Here is an 18,860-nt window from a genome sequence, read left to right as displayed (position 1 = left end):
AGGTAAGGCCTGGATAGGCCTCGAGGCAAGGCATCAGTACAAGGTAAAACTGGTCAGGTCAGAGAGCCAAGATTACTCAATGAAGAAGCAGTGAGGAATTGGACAGGCTGGGTTAAATAGGGCTGGGGCTGAAAAAGGGGAACAGAGAGGAGGTAATACGCAAGGCAGTGAGCAGGGTTCACTGAGGTCCCCTGGTGGAGGGAAGCAGTGCAGCAGGCTGAACCTTGGCAAGGAGGTGAAACCATGACAACTATGACCAGCCATTTTTTTTCTTTTTTCCAGCAAGATAATTTGTGTTGAGTTTAGCACTTCCCATTGTTTTTGAAAAGTTGACCCCTATTCCTTTCGGGTAATGTGTTGTCAGTTTATTCATGCCTTTTTTCTAGCAAATGTTGCACATGTTGTACTGGGTCTAATCAACACAAACACACAACAGTAAAAACCATCAATATACATCATAATAAGAATACAGTAATAAGAAATCCCTATTGTAACCTGGCCTTCCCCCTCAATCCCAATAAAGAGGTGGGGGGGACTGCCCCACTAATGAAGCAATAAATCAAAACTATACCTTCCCTTCTAAACCTGGACCCTACTTTCACCTTACTTTTGATCCTTAAGAAGAAAAGGGAGCCAACAGTTAGGGATGTGCTGTAATGACTGACGATAAGCATGACTGATTTTTACCAAAAAATAATCTAAATAAGGAAATTTACATCAAAATATGAATTACTAATAGTAATTTTGATTTATCTTTTTCCATTAAAGTGTTTTAAATTTGTGATGAATGAAAGTATTTTACCCAGGCTTGAATGTTTACAGTATTCCCCCTGCTTTCTCTGTTTCTGTTTAACCACAAGCAAGTACTCCATAGTCAGAAATCTCTGCTTTATTACTGATCATTTTTGTATTCTTTTTCTTTTGGGGGTAATTTTTAAAAGCATTTACGCATGTAACTTTTTTAACAATAATCTTGGAGATTGTATGTGTAAAAGTACACATGGAAATGATTTCATGTGTACTTTTCTATCTACTTGTAAGAGGTTTTCCTGGGGTGGAGTTGGGGTGGGGAAATCATTTATAAATGTTCTTTCAGTTATTGAAAGTATGCATATGTCTAAATGTACCTTTGTGTGGTATAGGCGTGCACAAGTGGTTCTGCTGGTTTTCGAAGGAACTTACACGTGGACTTCATCCCTAAACATGCTAGTATAAAACTGGGCTTTCTGCAGTGCTACACATTATTCATGTTTTATACTGCCTATATGTTTCATTGCCCCTCTGTATTCATTTTTGCATTCCCTTGTTGAATTGTAGTACAGTGGATTCATCTTAAAACATCATTTAAAGTCACATGGAAGTGGTCTTTTTAGGAAGAATAGTGAATATAAGAACATAAGATATGCCATACTAGGTCAGACCAAGATTCCATCAAGCCCACTATCCTGTTTCCAACATTGCCAATCAAAGTCACAAGTACCTGGCAGGTACTCAAAAATTAAATAGGTCCTATGCGATGAATGTTGGCAACAAGCAGTGAGTATTCCCTATTGATTAATAGCAGTTTATGGACTTCTCCAGAAACTTATTCAACCTTTTTTAAACCCAGCTACACTAACTGCCTTAACCACATCCTCTGGCAATGAATTCCAGAGCTTAATTGTGCACTGAGTGAAAAATAATTTTCTCCGCTTTGTTGTAAATGTGCTACTTGCTGAGTTCATGGAATTCTTTCCTAATAAATCCAATATGTGTATAGATCGCATTAGTGAAAAAATGGCAAAAATCTTACAAAATTTAATAAATAAGTCGCCGCTTAATATACGTCACACCTCAACCATGAATAAACACAGCTGATATCATTAATGTAAAAACATTTCAGCCTTGCTCCCTCAGTACTGCCAGACATCAGCCTCGCTCCCTCGACATCACAAAAAAATCTGTTTATAACCCAAAGTCTCCACTACGGTAAGGAATCCTCTTAAAAGCACTCGCCGTCTGCACATTTAAACCTGGCGCCCATGTCTCCTGAAACAGCACCATGCATAACACGCCTAATACTCCTGGGCAGTGCTCGCCAGTCAACGCTTTTAGAATACGGGGACAAAGCCTTGCTTGCCATCCGCCATTCACCAAAATTTCTTAAATGTGACAATTTTTTTTTTTTTTTTTAAATTTCATTAATAAGTTGCCCCTTTGCATAGGTCGCACCCTCCAAGCTGGATGTAAAAAACAGTGACCTATACCCCGAAAAATATGATAGTTTTTCCACAATGGCCTTATCTTTCCTAAGTGCCCCTTTAACCACTGATCTTCTAATGCTGCACCCGACTCCCTCACAAGCTTCCTGCTTTGGATATATTTTTAAAAGTTTTTATTATAAGTTTTTGCCTCTATGGTCGTCAACTTTTAAAATTCTCTTTTAGCCTGTCTTATCAATGTTTTAAATGTAAAACATTGACAATGCTTATGCTTTTTCATATTTTCTTCAGATGGATCCTTCTTCAATTTTTGAAGGAAGATTTTTTTGGCTGAAATATTCTTTGTCCTCATCTTTTAATCATACCGGCGATCTATTGTGCATTTAGTCTCTTGCAGGATCCTTATCCAGTTGGACTCTGTGCCATCCTAGACATAAAGGCACCACCAAGTTGCTCCTCCCCGTCATTGCAATATAATTTATACCCTGGTATGGCACTATTCCATTGATTCTCATACTTCCACCAGGTCTCTGAGATACCAGCTAAGTCTATCTCATCATTCACTGCTATACACTCTAACTCTTCCGTCTTCTTAGATTTATGGCATTGGCAAACAGACCTTTCAAAGTGTGGGTTTTTTTCTATTAACAGCCTGCTTTTTAGTTGACAAGAATAATTTGGAATCTTTTAGTTCAGATAATTATTTACTTATAGGCACATGGACTTCTTTTGCTTTTACTGGAAACCTCTCTGTTGGGGATGCCCTAACTCTCCTGCTTCATTAGTATCCTTCGATGATACCTCCCTCTAATTATTTAGACAAGAATGAACATGTTAGGAGTATAAATTGATGCTTTTGATAGTGTGCTGTTCTGATGACTGAAATTCTGGTAAGCATAGTTTACTGTAATCTGTAGTCCTATGCCATAAAAACTACAAAGCAACTTACATAAATTAACCTTTATATAGGTTACTTAAATACAGTAATTCTTGTATCCTGAGTGTTTGATATTATTGCTTTCACTAGATTTCCTTTGTCAGCACCTAAAACCTCTTGGGAATGTTTTAGAGGGAAGTGGGAAGCACAGTCAGGCCGATGCAATAAAGTGCGCCCAGCCTACTGCTCGGGTTTACGTATGTTTTGGTGCGCGTTTTGGGCGTGCAAGACTATCTCCCGAAGCAGTAAGGAGATTAGCGCGCCCAAAATGTGCACCCTAACAAATGCATAGCCGATAACGCCCATCACATGTAAATTCCATCTAGATGAGGTTTTTAGCTATTGTCTTCCAATGCAGAAAAGCGCAGAGCGCCCAACGCACACTTTTTAACACAGCAAATTTAACTCCAGCCTCAAAGATGGAGTAACGTCAATTCGCACGTCAAGGGCTCATGAGAAATAAAAAAAATAAATAAAATACGGTCCTCTGTGTTTTGAGGAACGTGTCCTTCTACTTAGTTATCATTGTGACACTTTAATTTATTGCTTGCGGTGGTGAAAAATAAATGTATATTGGCTTGATTAAAAAAAAAAAAAAAAAATTCTTATGGTCACACAATTTAGAGGTCCATAGCCAGGTTGCTTAATATAAGACACTTCAGCAACCTCAGTAAAATAATAAAAAAAATAGCCCTGGAGAAGCAGGCTAAAAATGGATGCTCGTATTGCACGCCCAATGTAATTGAGCACTACGAATGCACAATTATACCCTAGCACACCCTTTTTTACGCAGCCCCTTATTTAAATACTGCATTGGGCACCCAGGGGATGTGGCTGAGCGCATGTTAGGAAAATGGGCACTCAATACGATCACATGTATAGTTGCGATGGAGAAGGTACAGAGAAGGGCAACCAAAATTATAAAGGGGATGGAACAGCTTCCCTATGAGGAAAGGCTGAAGAGGTTAGGGCTGTTCAGCTTGGAGAAGAGACGGCTGAGGGGGATATGATAGAGGTCTTTAAGATCATGAGAGGTCTTGAACGAGTAGATGTGACTCGGTTATTTACACTTTCGAATAATAGAAGGACTAGGGGGCATTCCATGAAGTTAGCAAGTAACACATTTAAGACTAATCGGAGAAAATTCTTTTTCACTCAATGCACAATTAAGCTCTGGAATTTGTTGCCAGATGATGTGGTTAGTGCAGTTAGTGTAGCTGGGTTCAAAAAAGGTTTGGATAAGTTCTTGGAGGAGAAGTCCATTAACGGCTATTAATCAAGTATACTTAGGGAATAGCCACTGCTATTAATTGCATCAGTAGCATGGGTTCTTCTTAGTGTTTGGGTAATTGCCAGGTTCTTGTGGCCTGGTTTTTGGCCTTTGTTGGAAACAGGATGCTGGGCTTGATGGACCCTTGGTCTGACCCAGCATGGCAATTTCTTATGTTCTTATGTTCATGTTTTCAGCGCGTTATTGCATAAGCCCTACTATGTTTTCCTCTTGAAAACCCTAATGACTATTATATTATATATTATAAAGCCCTAATGACATAGGGCTTTATAATAGCATAAGATTGTACCTTGTTTGTTAGAAAGGGGCAGATTTGTAATTGGAAACTGAAAGGAAACTATCTTGTCTGCTTTCTGGGGCTAAGAATTTAAAAAAAAACCAAAAAAAAAACCTGTCATCCTAGCCAGGGGAAGGTCATGTCAAACTAATCTGATTGATTTATTTAATTGGGTGACTAAAGAATTGGATCGAGGAAGAGCACTCAATGTGATCTACTTGGATTTCATCAAAGCTTTTGATACAGTCCCGCATAAGAGGCTTGTGAATAAAATAAAAAGCTTGGGAATGAGCGCCAAGTGATGGCATGGATTCCAAATAGGTTGACGGATAGAAGATAACATTAATGGTAAATGGAACAACCTACTCTGAAGAGAGAACAGTGTTAAGCAGAGTGCCATAAGGATTGGTGTTGGGACCGGTTCTGTTCAATATCTTTGTGAGCGACAATGCGGAACAGCATTATGACATTGCAACAGCAACTGTAGCCAGGCCTTTCTACTCCTATTCTACCAGACAGCGTATGGAGGTGAACATGAGCTAGCTAGTGGCCATCTTACATATATGCCCATGTACTCAAGAGTTAGCTAAGACTATGCTCTCTAGAGAAGGCAACAGGAGCCACTTGTGAAGCTCCACAGTAAGGAGTTTCCTGTTTTGCTCTTGCTGTCTTCCTTGGGAGCATACAATGAGCTGTCAGTTGTATGGCCTAGGCCATATAGTCTTGCATTCAAGCAGTTTGCCTAGATGGAATGTCCAATGTTACTCTAGCATGCAAGGTTATGTGGGTCCCAAAACCTTTAGCTTGTGAACCCTTAAGGGAAAAAAAAACACACAATGAAAAGACATCACCAGAAAGTGAAGTTTAAAAACCTGTAACCACTTTATTACATAACAATAGTAGTCAACAAAACAGAATCAAATCAAGTAAACATCTTTGGTAATCACATTCTGCAAGGACAAGAGATCAATTAACAAATGACATTGTGCCTGAAATGACCAGCATACAATTAGTGTAGAACTGTACATACATAGTTACAAATGCCAACATGACATATACAGCATTAGCATCTTAACCTTTTGTAAAATCATAATGACTGCAAAGAACATAGAAAGTGGAAGTGGAAACCCAATAGCTACAGTGCAGCTCTAATCTGCACAACTATGTGGTAGCAAGAGAAGGCCCAGACAGTCTATGTTGAAAAAGTACACTCGGAGGAGACAGCCTAAAGGCTAAGGTACCAGAGTTCAAGTAGAAGTCACCAGGACCGAAGAGCGCAGCATTGAAGCAGAGGACCAGGAGATGACACAGCAGCATAGAAGCAGGAGCCCCAGGACATGAGACAGCAGCAAGGAAACAGGAGCCCCAGGACAGGAGACAGCAGCAAGGAAGCAGGAGCCCCAGGACATGAGACAGCAGCAAGGAAACAGGAGCCCCAGGACAGGAGACAGCAGCAAGGAAGCAGGAGCCCCAGGACAGGAGACAGCAGCATGGAAGCAGCAGCAAAATGACTTGAGATGAGATGAACCCAAATGAATATCAAAAAACAACCACAACAAACAGCGATCCACTAGAATAAAAAATAAATCAAGAATAGCAGAGCTACTCTTTCGCTGTGCAAATGTAATTTACAATAAATTGCTCAAAAAATTACTTTGTATGATTTCAATGATACTCAGTATACCTACACTCTGTGGAGCTGTTAATTTTCAGAAAACTTAAAAAAAACAAAACTGAAAATATATTTGTAGGAGGAGTGGAAGGTTTCATATATAGTGTAGGTGTCCCAGCACCAATGTACGATTGGCTATAATCATCAACCTACCACCGCCTCCAAGAAATTTTTTTTTTTTTTTTAATTTTTTTGCAATGTGTTAACATTAAAGTCCCAATAATATTCAATGACATCCGTGGTTTGATAGGTGTTTACCTTACTCGCGGAGGAAAACAAATGTGATCTTCAAAGCAATGTAACAATTTAAGGCGGGTACTTAAACGACTTCCTGGATCTGTTGGTTACTTTTAGATGTTAAAATACAATCCCGACACAAACAAGTTCGTGTTTCAGACGACAGTCTTTCTTCAGGGGAGTATGATGTTAAATTTAACCAACCTTGTTGGATTCTAGCCTCGCAGTAAAGTTGTCCTTCACATCTGTTAAATGTTGTTACTTCCTGTTCACCGCGTTGTGCTGTCTGTTCTCCGCTCCATACCAACAAGGTTGGTTAAATTTAACATCATACTCCCCTGAAGAAAGACTGTCGTCTGAAACACGAACTTGTTTGTATCGGGATTGTATTTTAACATCTAAAAGTAACCAACAGATCCAGGAAGTCGTTTAAGTACCCGCCTTAAATTGTAACATTGCTTTGAAGATCACGTTTGTTTCCCTCCTCGAGTAAGGTAAACACCTATCAAACCACGGATGTCATTGAATATTATTGGGACTTTAATGTTAACACATTGCAAAAAAAATTAAAAAAAAAAAAATTTCTTGGAGGCGGTGGTAGGTTGATGATTATAGCCAATCGTACATTGGTGCTGGGACACCTACACTATATATATGAAACCTTCCACTCCTCCTACAAATATATTTTCAGTTTTGTTTTTTTTTTAAGTTTTCTGAAAATTAACAGCTCCACAGAGTGTAGGTATACTGAGTATCATTGAAATCATACAAAGTAATTTTTTGAGCAATTTATTGTAAATTACATTTGCACAGCGACAGAGTAGCTCTGCTACTCTTGACTTATTTTTGAAATGAGATGAGTCAGTAGCATGGAGGCAGTAGCAGGATGATATGAGTTGAGACACCAACAAGGAGACAGCAGCAGGACCGTGACTGCAGTCAGCTTCAAGGATGCTGGAGTATGGGCAGAGCATAGAGGAGGACATTCTAAGTAGGCAGCAGGATAACACAGGCAGATAGTAGACAACCCCCATCAGCAAACCAGCACAGGAACTCTGTAGTCAGAATGGGCCCAGCTGGCTTCTTCCATCTAACCGGCACAGGAGCTCTGTACAGAGGACTGGCAAGGCTTGTTTCCACAAGTCTTGTAAGCTGTGTATATATGGCACCACTACTACAACCTCATGGACCTTTTTCTCAGTATGGCTTTCCAGTTGGGGGTGGGCATCTCTTTGGGGGGCCTACCCTGGGTCCTCTTACTGGTCGTGGAGTGCTGTGAGACATGGAGTCCTAGAAAGCTAGGGAGGGCACAGATGGAGGCTCATGCGTTCTTTGCAGGATTTGTGTCAAAACACTACTCATGTTATTGAGTGACTTAGACACTGTTGTTAGGGCTTGTGTGTGGGCTGCTGTCTGATCGCACAGAGGCTGGGTGTGAGTGTTGAGAGCCCTCCTCAAGTGCAATAGCTCTGCCTGTATGTGGTGGAGGTGAACACCATACCTCTTTTCCAGGCAGTCCAGCTGCTCATGCAAAGAGCGCTCCGTTACTGCTGGTGCTGTGCTCGATGTGGTTGGAGCTGCTGTTTGGGCTTTCAAATGTGGCATGATGGGACTGGTGGACTGCTCCTGCTTTGTGTCTGCTGGCGATGTTGTTGTTGTGTGCTGGAGGTCAGTTGTGATGGCTCTCCTGCCTCCCATTGCACATTTGGGTCTTCCATGAAGCCTGAGATGTTAAGGCTTACATTCAAAGGGCTTGCTGAATTGAGGGGTGCCAGCATCTGCAGCTGTTTTTGAGGCTGCTGCTGCTTCTCTTTGCTGACCTATGTTTCTGCATCCAATGTTAAGGGGCACGGAAAAGTGGAGCTGCACTCTTGGTCCCTGGGCTTGTGCTGTTGGTCCTTGAGGCTTGATGGCTGGGACCAGCGGATTCCTGGGTGAGAGCTGTGGAAACAAAGAAGAAGACATAAGTACCAGTGCGAAGAAGTAAGCATGTTCTGTTTGGCATAAGATGCGCACTTTGCATCAGTCAATGGAGCATCTTATGCCAAAATATGTGGACATCTGTAGCAACCTTTACATTAACAGGTAAGATGAGCCTTTCCACTTCCGAAGAGATGTCACTTTCCTTGCCTCACTCCCACTTGTCTCCCTTCCTCCTCCCTCCTCCTGCACCTTCCCCACCAATTCCCCTGTCCTCTGCCTTCTCTGTGTCCCTACCCTGCCTTTCTCCTCTCACCGTAATGGCCTACCTATCCCTTTCACCTCCCGCTTCCTCCTATCCCTCCCTCCTCCTTATCTCTACTCTTGTCTTTGTCCCTACTCCTATTCCTCCTCCTCCTAGCACTCCTGCCGTTGTCCTCCTTCCTACCCTTTCTCTCCTGATGCCTGTCCTCTCCTCTCTCCACACATCTCATGCTCTATATTCTTCAGATCTTCACTCGTCACTCCTCACCACCACCCCACTCTACCCCACCAACATACCACCATCTCCACTCTTCTTCACTCCTCCACACAAAAAAAGACAGACAAACGTACAAAAAGTTTCACACACAAATATAAACAATAGACCAAGGTAAAAGGAAACAGATGACAAAAGAAGACAAGACAACACACTCGGGTAATCGAATGAAAAAACCTGCTGCGCCCACTAACCATTAAACAACTCACCAACTCTCCTCTCCTCTTTCCATTGCCTGTCACACACACAAAACAGGCAGCTGCAGGAAGCTGGTATATATAAACAAAAAAAAAATAGCTCGCCACATATAAATCAAAATGTGTCATGTACAATGATGCACAACGATGTGATGCTTCTCGAGATGTGATTAGGTATCACAAATTGCTTTAATTACCTATGCGATGCAATAGATCTTAAATTTCCCTAACCATGCCCTTTTTTTTTTTTTACACAGATCCTACTGTGCCATATTTCTGCTATATTTATATCGTTTTGATGATTCTAAGCCTTAGTCAGTTTGATCCCTTTGAATATTGACCCTTTTATATTTATCGGTAATAAGATAGGGTATTGGCACATTGTCCTAAGATATGTATAAAATGGAAAAGATCCCAAATATACTTGAATATAGATGAGACAATAAAATTACTATACAAAAGTATAAGATATTATGATCCTCATTTTTTAAGGGAAACAGAGCACAGTTGTAGTTGACTTTGCCAAACTGAATAATTCTACAAGGCTTCTGGGTGCCATCCTGTTCATGAGCTTCTCTCAGCATTGGCAATTGATGTATCACTTCATTGATCTCCTTATACAGTGCTCATTACAGGGGTAATTTTGTAACAGCCTGCATAAGACAGTTGGCAAAAACACGCATAAGTTATAGCAGTTTTCAGAATGAGCTTAAACACATTGTTTGCTTTGGAAATTGTCTCACTAGCACACTAATTTGTGCACAGGACATTTTGGGGAAAATGTATGTGCATATTTTTGAAAATCTAAAAGTACAATATATACATCCAAACCCATTCTTAACTCCATCCCTGGGAAAGACTCTTCTCAGTCCAGGTAAAATTATGCACATACATGAGGTAGGTGCATAAATTTAGTCGCATTTCCAGTGAGCAATTTTATAACAAGCGATTTATAGTAACATAGTAAATGATGGCAGCTAAAGACCAAAATGGTCCATCTAGTCTGTCCAGCAAGTTGCTTGGGTGGTAACTGCTGCTCTGTGCATGTTACCCCTTTGATCCCCCCCCCCCCCCCCCACGCCTTCTATTAAGGGTAGTAACTGTAGCAATGTTTTACCCTTGGAAATGTCTTTAAAAATGACCTTTTGTATGGCCTCGACTATGCATAAATTTGTGTGTGGCATTCTGATAATTTTCACCCCTATAGCTACTGCATGCAGAACAAACCAAAAAAATGACGGCAAATGTTGCTAGTCATTCACTGTTTGACCGACAAACATTGCATAAATTCGTCAGCCATATTACTTCATCACATGCTGTTGGGAGTTATGTGTGTCTCACTTCATAAGCATATATCTAGAATGAGGGAAGTCATACTGTGTGGCAAACTAGAAATGATCTAGAAAACAGACTGTGTACTCTAGGTGTTCAACTAAATAGGTTATTTTAGAGAATCAGTTGTAAAAAGATATTAAAAGTGAATACACATGCTAAGAATGGTTTTTCTCATCTTCTGTTTTTCTTATAAGGTTTGGTTCCACTTTGTGAAAATATGCCTAGTGGTAAGGCAAATAAGCCAGGTGATGTTGTCAAGGCAAAAAATGGAAAAACAATTCAGGTATGGTGAACAAACATTCATGAGCAGTGACGATAGTCATTTTTTATTTTTGATAAACCAATAAAATGACTTTTAAAAAATGTGAGGTTTCATCACTAGCACTGCTTTTGAAAATAAAATTGATTTATACCTTTTGCGACTGCCTTCCCTAAAATCCTTTATCAAAGACATTTTTCCATAATCATAAAAGAGGAGACATTTAAGGGTAGATTTTCAAAGAACCACTAGATACCTCCCTGAGCCAGCCAAATTTTGGCTGACTAAGCTAATTTGCAGCTGTGACCAAATCAGTGAGGTTGCAGCTAAAAACAGGCATGAATCAGATTAGACAAAATTTGACTGGATAAATATAAAGCTATAAATTGGAGCACCTAATTTTGGGCAATCAAATTAGTCAGATGGCACTAACAATCTCCACTAGCCTGCTTAGTTTTCCTCCTTGACCAAACTCCAGTGCCGTGACTGTCCACTTTTTAAGTGGCTAAATTTAGCTGTTCTGTGTATTTAGCTGCTTAGGTGGAAATTTTTAAAAGCAGAGGTTTAGCTGACTAACCCATTTGAAATTTCCCTTCTTAACAATAAGTATTCTTAAACTGAAATATTTAGTATTTTATTTTTACATGGAATTAGTGTCATTACATTTTATCTTCCAAAATGGAAAATATTTAATCATGACATTTGGCTTATTTCACTTGAATTCATGACTTAGCAACATTTCCAACAGAAAGATGTTTGTCAACCTTGGTGAATAAAAATAGTCATAACCTAAGTTTACAAATATAGTTCAGAGGCCTTGTATATTTCAGCAAAGTTGGATAAAAGCTTTTTAAAGCCCACAGGGGTGAATTTTCAAAGAAATACGTGGGGTTTGTGCATGTAAAATCAGCATATACATGTGTAAATAGCCCTTGTGCATGGTAAGTGAATTTTCAGGTCAGAAATACACTCATACTTAACCATTTCACATGTACTTGTATGTGAGAACAAAAAAGGATGTTTTGAAGGCAGTCCAGGGCTAGGGTCAGAAATAGATGTACAAGTACCGAATTTGCAGGCTTATAGGACGCGGTGGCCTATAAGATGCACCCCCTTTTGTCTACACATTTTTAAGGAAAAAATAATTTTCTAACTTGGCCAGTGCAAGCCCCTTTTGCCAAGCACCGGCCAAGTTAGAAAATTATTTTTTCCTTAAAATTGTGTAGACAATCAAAATTCCCTGTCTTGTCCATCATTCTCCGGTGCTGGGCAATTGAGTGGCGCCACCCCCGACGCTGTTAGTAATTTTGATTATACTAACAGCGTCCGGTGGGGGGGGGGGGTGAGAGATGCGGTGGTGTTGGGGAGCGAGGGTGCGCTGCCCAATTGCCTGAGAAAGCGGAGAGGAACAATCCGGTTGCTTATTTTTCTAGGTGGCTTTCTAAGCGGCCTATTAAAATTGATCATGCTCATAGAGCCCTAGCACCAGTGCAGGGTAATTGCCCATGCGACGTGATTATTCAGCTGCACAATTTTACTGATTATACTAACAGCATCCAGTGGGTGGGGGAAGTGACGTGCTAGCGTCGGGGAGCGAGGGCGTGCCGCCTGATTGGCCGGTGCTGGGCAAGGCCCCTTTGCATCAGCCAATCGGGCGGCGCACCCTCGCTCCCCAACGCCACCGCGTCACTCCCCCCCCCCCCCCCCCACAGCTGAATAATCACGTCGCATGGGCGATTAACCTACGCTGGTGCTAAGGCTCTGTGAGCATGATCACTTTTAATAGGCCGCTTAGAAAGCCACTTAGAAAAATAAGCAACCGGATTGTTCCTCACCGCATCACTCCCCCCCCCCCCCCCCCCCCCCCACTAGGCGCTGTTAATTTTGATTACCAGCGCATAGGACGCACTCCATATTTTTCCCCTATTTTGAGGGGGAAAAAAGTGCGTCCTATACGCCGGCAAATATGGTAAGTATTTTGTAAGTGGTGTACATCATTTTATACGCACGATTTTACATCTGCTATTCAAGAGGCAGAACTGAAATCATATTTTTCCTAGCATGTAGCCAGATGATTCAGGACCAATGGGTTATGTACTCCCCTGCTAGCAGATGGAGACGGAGTCAGGTTTCAAAGCTGACGCCACCTAAGATATATCCCTGCAGTGAACTCAGCTATTCAGTATCTCTTTGTCTCCTAGCAGATGTGGGTGTGCTATCCTTACACCAGCATTGGTGGTTTAGCTGGATTGCAGTACTAATTAAAAGAAGATTTACCTTTAAATTGGAGAAAGCTCGAGCCCTGCTCTCCTGTGGTGATACCTAAAGGTCCCTCCCCCAATTGAGAATTCCTGAGGCAATTTCTGAGATCCCTTAGAGGTGTGCCTTGATCCGGTAGCCGGTTCCCAGAATGGACTTTGCTACTGAAGCCGCGGAAAGGCAGCGGGTGCAGGAAGCCAAGTGTGGCGGTGATGGCCAAAGCCTCTCTACCCGCAGCCGGAGACCATCTCTGTACTCAGCTGGTAAGTGCTGAGACCAGGTAAGTAGAGAAGAACCCCCTCCGATTCAGAGACGTGGAAGGGCTTCGGTAAGTCTTTCCTCCGGTCTCCTTGCTCGGCGCTCCATACCAATGACATTCCCAATCCCGTTAGCGCAAAGGAAGGGGGTTTCCGAGCGAGTTCAGCGAACCTCGATGGACTAGGCCCTGCTTCAGGCTCAGTAGGCATTCCACATGGCAGGCCACGGCAGTGCCATCTTGAGCTTGATTTTGTGCGCTGCCATTTTCCCCCTTAGACCATTGGTAAGTGTGGTGCGGGTTGTGTGCCTAATGCGTGCATAACTGCGCGCATACCCGCACGCATAAGTGTACATGTACGTTCACGCACAACCGGACGCATACATTCATGCTTAAGGGCACCTACACTTACGTCCATCGGATCTGTGCTTGCCCGAATCAAGCACTGGCCGGCTGAATGCACAAGTTAGTTTATTGTGGCTTCGGTAGCAAAGAAGCACAAGCGACACTCTTTGTGCTGCCTGCCATATTAGGGCTACGCAGTCTGACCTGAAATCCTTCCTGTGTCAGCACTGTGAGGAGGCCCAGGGAGGACTGGACCAGAACTTCTCCAAGCCCGGTCCCTCCCATTCGGAAGATAGGTCAGCCAGGTTTCTTGTGGCCTGGTTTGGCCTCTGTTGGAAACAGGATGCTGGGCTTGATGGACCCTTGGTCTGACCCAGCATGGCAATTTCTTATTTTCTTATCCGGGAGCACCGTGGATCTGAGTAATCCCGGGTCTGTGTTACTTTGGGAGAGGGCAATTCTGCAGCACCTACCCCAGTTCTCCCTGCTCTATATACCGTAGTTATAGCCCTCACCTTGCCACTCCCAGCACAAGAAACTGGCAGTAGAATCTACTTTGATAAGACTCCTCAGTTTGAGGGCTATAACTCCGGTACATACACTCCAGGAAAATGAGACATCATTCCATTTCATCGTACCCAAGAAGGAGGGTTCATTTTTCCCATCCTGGACCTCAAGAGCATCAGTCTTCATCTGTGGATAATTCAGTTCCCCATGGAAACTCTGCACTCAGTCATAATGGCTGTACAACTGGGAGAGTTCTTAACTTCCCTGGACCTCTCTGAAGCCTACCTTCATCTTCCAATCTGTCAAGACCACCAACGTTTCCTACGCTTTGCGATACTGAGCCGCCATTATCAGTTCCTGGCTTTGCCCTTCAGCCTGGCAACTGCCCCCAGAACATTCTCCAAAATTATGGTGGTCTTGGCGGCGGCACTGAGGAAAGAAGGAAGCCTGGTACCCCCTTACTTAGAAGACTGGCTGATCCACGTGAAGTCTTTGGAAGAGAGCCTCCAGGTGACCAGCAGGGTCATGTCCCTGCTTCAGTAACTTGGTTGGGTCGTGAACATGGGCAAGGGCAGCTTCAAGCCCTCCCACTCGTTAGAGTACCTGGGAGTCCGGTTCGACACTAAGCAGAACAAAGTCTTCCTCTCTCCCTCGAGGATAAAGAAGCTGATGTGCCAAGTGCGTCAGTTGACAAACACATTGCGCCTTAGGGTGTGGAGCTATCTCCAGGTCCTTGGCCTGATGGGTGTCAACCCTGGAGGTAGTACCATGGGCAAGGGCATGCAATCGGCCATTCCAACGCTCTCTGCTGTCACATTGGAACCCACTGTCTCAAGACTACTCGATTTGCCTCCACCTACCAATGGAAGTATGTTCTTGGCTCTAGTGGTGGCTACAGGAAGTTCAACTAAACAAGGGTGTAAGCCTGTCCCCACCAAACTGGCTAGTCCTCACGATGGATGCAAGCATCCGAGGGTGGGGAGCTCACTATCAGGAACTGACAACCCAGGAGCGATGGACCAAGGAAGATGCGTGCTGGAATATAAACTGCCTGGAAACCCGAGCTGTCAGATTAGCATGTCTGCAACTCAGCCGCAGACTCCAGGGCCAGGCGGTCCGTGTGATGTCAGATAACACAACAGTAGCCTACATCAACTGCCAGGGATGAACCAAAAGCCACCAAGTGTCTCTGGAAATAGACCTCTTATGGAATGGGTGGAATTAAATCTACAAGGGATCTCTGCCACCCACATCATGGGAAAAGACAATGTCAGAGAAGATTTTTTCAGCAGGGAGAGTCTGGATCCAGGAGAATGGGCTTTGTCGACCAGAGCCTTCCAGCTCCAGGTAGATCGCTGGGGCCTCCCATCCATCGACCTACTGGCCACATCTCACAATGCGAAGGTCCCCTGATTCTTCAATCGCAGAAGAGATCAGCGCTTCCAAAGGATCGATGCCCTTGTCCAGACCTGAAACAGAGGACTCGGCACAAATACAATGCCAATAAATATTCAAATAATTTATTGAAAATTTTTTTCTTTTTTTAATTAGGACCAACATGTGCAAAAGAACATCACATATTAAAACTATCATCGACGCATTATCATTCTAGCACCATACATCCCATACATTCATACACCCGTACCCATAACACCCTAAAATTGTACCAATGACTCTTAAATATACCAATACCATACAATGTTGACAAGCCCAACATATAGCTTTTTAATGATATAAGTTATATAAGAAATTATAACGTGGCTGCAATAGCCTACATACAAAGTAATATTAATTATACAATCATATGCTATATATAAATATATATTATCATTATTATGTAACCAACAGGACACCTGTTTCGCCCAAACCTAGGGCTTCCTCAGGGAGAAAAATATATATTGTTAAATCCGTAGTCTGCGCTGTCATCACTTAATTAACACTTGCTTGATGCAGAAACTGTATAGCATTGATATCACTCCATCACAAAATTATTAATTGCACATGTTCCCGATCTCTATACCTATAAAAAGAATGAACAACAACACATATTTTAAATCACCAAACATTTTATGTCCGGGTGCATACACCCTGTGCACCGTCACCTTTAGAACAGTACCAACCATTCCAATAACTTTATTTATATGCATAATCTTTATCAATTTAAAAAAACTTCCAGGAATCCACAAAAATCCTTTCGGGTAACTCCTCTGAATCGCCAGTCATAGATAAAATCAGCCACGATTATTATCTTCGAACTTCATGAATTATGCTCCTATAATACAACCATAACACAAAGCTTATTGAATTATCCTTACTAAATGTCAAGCGTGTACCATACGCTAACTTCTAAACAACGCTACGCACTAGGCACTCGAAAGGCACCTGAGTATCTACTACATATACGGCTAGATTCAAAACAAATACACCAAACTGCCTTACCCGTGTCATCATAAACCGGAACGCCATGGGTAAGAAGATATTCTAATACTTATTTCTTCCTGAAAAGTACATCATTCACCAATGCCGCACGAACGCCTCCATCTGCGTAAAATACCTGCCTCCTATGCGCGCCGACAGCATTATTTAAACTAACCAAAAACCTATCACACACCCAAACACTTAATGACGTGTTACGTTCACGTTTCCAAAACGTACTACGTTGCCGTAGCGTACTACGTATCCATGCCGTGCTCCGTTCTAGTTGCTATAGCGTGATGTTATACTTATTACTGTTCATAGAATGAAATGGTATTCTTGATTAAAGCCACAACTAATCGCCGTAAAAAGCATCCCATTCAATAGCTTTGTTTAGTCCCTGAGGGTGAACAGTATTCCAAGTGAAAATGTAACGTTGCTCCACTTTCCTTAAAATATTGCTAACGTTGCCTTGTTGGCGAATATGACACTGTTGAATGATGAAAAATTTTAAGTCATCAATGTTATGCTTAAGAGCATGCCAGTGGGCTACTAAAGGGGCCCCTACCTTCCCCGTACGTATTCTACTCTTGTGTTCAATAATCCTATTTTTAATAGGTCTTATCGTATGCCCAATGTACAATAATTTGCAAGGACATATTATGGCATAAATCGCCATATTAGATGTACATGAAAATTTACCCTTCAGAATAAACGGATGAACCGATTGCATTGATGAAAATTCAGTGATTTCCAAGACATTACTACAAACGGAGCAACTCCCACATTTGGTCTGCCCCCAATCCTCCTGAGACTCACTATGTACTAACTTGGATAACATAGATCTTATATTGGAACCTTTACGCATGGAAAAGATAGGAGGTTCCTCAAAACCTGGTAAGGTCTGCAAAATCTGCCAGTGTTTCAGAATACACTGTTTGATATGATGCGATTTTATTGAAAAAGGGATTGTACAAATTGGTCTACTAATATCATCATGTGGACTAGTTAAGAGTAAATTGTCTCTATCAGCATATAACGCTCGTTTATACGCCCGCTTCACAACTCTGGAAGGATACCCTCTCTCTTGAAACTTGTCCGCCAACTCTAGAGCATGTTTCTTATAATCATGTTTAGTAGAGCAAATGCGCCTATACCGAAGGAATTGGCTAATTGGTATGCTCTCCCTTAAATTCTTGGGATGAAAGCTGTTGAAATGGAGCGTAGTATTCCTGTCTGTAGGTTTAATATATATAGACGTGCTTAACTTATTGTTATGAATGGTAACCATTGTATCCAAATATGGTAATTGATTAGACTGGATGGTAAACTGCAAATTCAAATCACAATCATTCATATACTGGGCACATTGTACTAACAACTGTTCATCAGCTATCCAAATAAAGAATAAATCATCAATGTATCTCCTGTACAATAGAATCTTACTGAAGTACATAGAGGTATACAGGTGAAGCTCTTCATATTGACTAACATATAAGCATGCTATGGATGGCGCAAGTGGAGAACCCATTGGGATGCCCTTAATTTGTTTAAACATCTGTCTCTGAAATTGGAAATAAAATCGAGTGATCACAATAGTAGCCAATTGCAAAATCATGTCTTTCTTGTGAGAACCAATATTGAGCTTATCTAAAGCATGCTCTACTATAGATATAGCAGACTGTTGCGGGATGTTGGTGTACAGGGACGTAATGTCCGCTGTCACCAATTTACTATGGAGTGGTACTTCTCCAAATTGTTCAATGTCTTTAATGAATGATGTTGTATCCTTAACATATGATGTAATCTGACATACCAAGGGCTGTAATATATTATCAATATACTTGGCCGCATTCTCAAACACAGATTCTCTACCGGAGACTATAGGTCTGCCCGGAGGTTTAAACAAAGATTTGTGGATTTTCGGTACGAAATATATGTATGGAGTGGAATATCGCACAATGGTAAGAAACTTAGCCTCTTTGTTGGTAACAAATCCTAACTTTCTGGTTTGACAGACAATCTCATTAATACAATTCATGATGTCATTTCCCGGATTTCCTTCTATTGGTTCATAAAAAGTGACATTATGTAACTGTCTCCAGGCCTCCGCCTCATAATCGTGAGTGTCTTGAATCACTAAAGCCCCGCCTTTATCAGCACTTTTTATGACAATGCTAGAATCCTCCCTAAGTTGTCTAATAATAGTCATGT

General features: G+C 41.8%; 1 protein-coding gene across 1 annotated transcript in view; it reads left to right on the top strand.

The window, feature by feature from the left end:
- The window catches only part of LAP3 (leucine aminopeptidase 3), a 154,773-nt gene that overhangs the window by 81,868 nt on the left and 54,045 nt on the right, over positions 1-18,860 (top strand). The window contains exon 9 of the mRNA XM_029590495.1: positions 10,800-10,888. Coding sequence (XP_029446355.1) covers positions 10,800-10,888 — 89 coding nt within the window. The remainder of the gene's footprint in view (positions 1-10,799; positions 10,889-18,860) is intronic.

The sequence above is a fragment of the Rhinatrema bivittatum genome, chromosome 1 (assembly GCF_901001135.1).
Source record: "Rhinatrema bivittatum chromosome 1, aRhiBiv1.1, whole genome shotgun sequence".
In the NCBI taxonomy this organism is placed as follows: Eukaryota; Metazoa; Chordata; class Amphibia; order Gymnophiona; family Rhinatrematidae; genus Rhinatrema; species Rhinatrema bivittatum.
The sequence above is the reverse complement of the archived record's forward strand: the minus strand, read 5'-3'. Positions and strand labels throughout refer to the sequence as shown.